Source organism: Notothenia coriiceps, unplaced genomic scaffold, assembly GCF_000735185.1.
Source record: "Notothenia coriiceps isolate Sejong01 unplaced genomic scaffold, NC01 NC01_scaffold00034208, whole genome shotgun sequence".
NCBI classification, from domain to species: domain Eukaryota; kingdom Metazoa; phylum Chordata; class Actinopteri; order Perciformes; family Nototheniidae; genus Notothenia; species Notothenia coriiceps.
In genome coordinates this window covers 1-2,174 of record NW_011366909.1, presented here as the reverse complement: position 1 = coordinate 2,174, position 2,174 = coordinate 1, and the positions used below count along the sequence as shown (strand labels likewise).

Genomic DNA, 2,174 nt, shown 5'->3' with positions numbered 1-2,174 from the left:
ACACACACACACACACACACACACACACACACACACACACACACACACACACACACACACAAAGTTACCTGTGTAGCCTCCAGGATGAAGTCGTGGATGTTGATCTGTTCCTCGTTGGACAGACAGAGTCGGTCTTTACTGATGAGGGTGACAGTGAACGCCTCACAGTTCATGGCCTCCTCCCGACTGGGCCAGTACACAAACTCATCCTCTGCCTGTAGAAGAGCACAGGGACCACCTTTATTTATTCACTGCATGCAACACATTGTCACAGGGGCGGGATTACTGCAGTATTTATGTGTTTATTTAATAAATAAAGGTTAGTCGTGGGGCAAAGCATTTGGACTGGAATTTCTACTTTGATTGTGTAAATTACAGTAATGTTTACATTGGGTGGTACAGTATGTGAGAGACTTTGTGGTGTATGTATGTTTTTGTGTGCATTACACTGTACATGGTGAGCTATCTGGGTGCGGCTCTGGCAGAATTATTAATAAAAAACCAAATGCGCTCTACAGACCCACATAAGTTAGAAAACTTGTACGCTCAGAGTGTAAAAAAAGAACGAATACATTCAGTAGCCAGAGCTGGTGTCAGAGCCATCCTGAAAAAGGCATGAATACAGAAATTGAAATTGACCTATTATTAATGTTCTCTCTCATAAAAGTCAGAGAACGCACGTTAGGCTGCTAACCATATTTACACAAAATGTCACATGTGTAACTGCGGCTCATGAAAAAGTGTGTGATTCATAATAAATTAGACATTTCAACGCTGGCTTATGGGCAGACAACACAGTCATGCATATGAGGTCAAAGTTGTAGATTGCGATAGTATCCCTCTATAGTGTGTGTGTGTGTGTGTGTGTGTGTGTGTGTGTGTGTGTGTGTGTGTGTGTGTGTGTGTGTGTGTGTGTGTGTGTGTGTGTGTGTGTGTGTGTGTGTGTGTATGTATGAGTCTATGTGTGTGTGTATTAGTCTATGTGTGTGTTTATAAGTCTGTGGGTGTTTTTGTGTGTCCTACCAGTCCCTGGTTGGCAGGCAGCATAACAATAATTTGTGCATTGTGGTCCCAGATCATTCTCCAGAAGTCTTTTGTGGTATGAGGCAGAGGATGCTGGGTAATGATGAACTCATTGCTCCTGTAGTAACCCTGTAAGCAAAAAAGAGGTTGTCAGAGTTAAACTACATTTATTTGGTTTTACGTTCTGCTTTAAACAGAATCAACACATAACGTTAACATCACAGTCACACAGCTGATCAGCTGACAGCCCCCTGCAGCTGGGGGTGGTCACCCCTAAAGGACTAACCACAGCTGGGGGGGTTCAATCTGATCTGGGTGAAATGTAGCCCTGCCTTCATTGATGGATAATAAAAGTACATTTACTCCAGTACGGTACCTAAGTACATGTTTGAGGCACGTTTACTTTAATATTCTCAGTTTATACAGCCATTACGCATTAGAATTACTTTTAATTTGGGTAATTTAAGAATATTTGGATGCTGATGCTTTTTTATACTTATAAAATCTGTTCGCTACTTTTACTTAAGGACAACATCTGAGTACTTTTTCCACCACTGCCTGCCTTTGATAGAAAATGACTGCACTACTGAGCAGTGAAATAGACTCTACAGGAAGTGACGGCAGTGGCGACAGCTGACAACAAAGACATAATAATCACCACATGGCAAACTACCTCCTTTACAGACTCAGGTCATCGGTTGTTTCCAACTTCTTAGTTATGCTTTAAAGGGCCCTCCACAATTTGACACACCAAGGTCAGTGAACAAGTCATTTCCCAGCCTGGTACATAATGAATTTTGCCATTCTAGTTTTTCATTAACTTTGAGAAAAATTGCTCAACAACATCAACTGGGTTATCTCGGACAGGCTTAAGACTTCAACATTTTAATAGAACGCTTGTAACAGGGCAGTAGTGGTCTCCATGGTTACTTGAGAACCAATACTTGAACATAAGTTGTAGATGTGAAATCGGTGTATGGATGTGTGTAATAACCAGGGGCGCCGTAAGGGGGTGAAAAGTTAGGACGATTCTAAGGGCCCGTGACTGACGGGGGCCCCAAAAATTTTAGAACATTAAGAAAAAAATGTTTAATTAACCAATGTGATATCTTTTCATGGGGCCCAAAATCCCTGGCGGCGCCCCTGGCTGT

General features: G+C 42.0%; 1 protein-coding gene across 1 annotated transcript; it reads right to left on the bottom strand.

The window, feature by feature from the left end:
• Positions 1-60: 60 nt before the first annotated feature.
• On the bottom strand, positions 61-1,152 carry LOC104962042 (receptor-type tyrosine-protein phosphatase gamma-like; the record flags this gene model as incomplete). The annotated part of the gene is made up of 2 exons (XM_010790432.1): positions 61-215; positions 1,024-1,152. Coding segments are annotated over 2 exons (284 nt in total), but the record flags the coding sequence as incomplete, so codon positions are not given.
• Between the last annotated feature and the right edge of the window lie 1,022 nt (positions 1,153-2,174).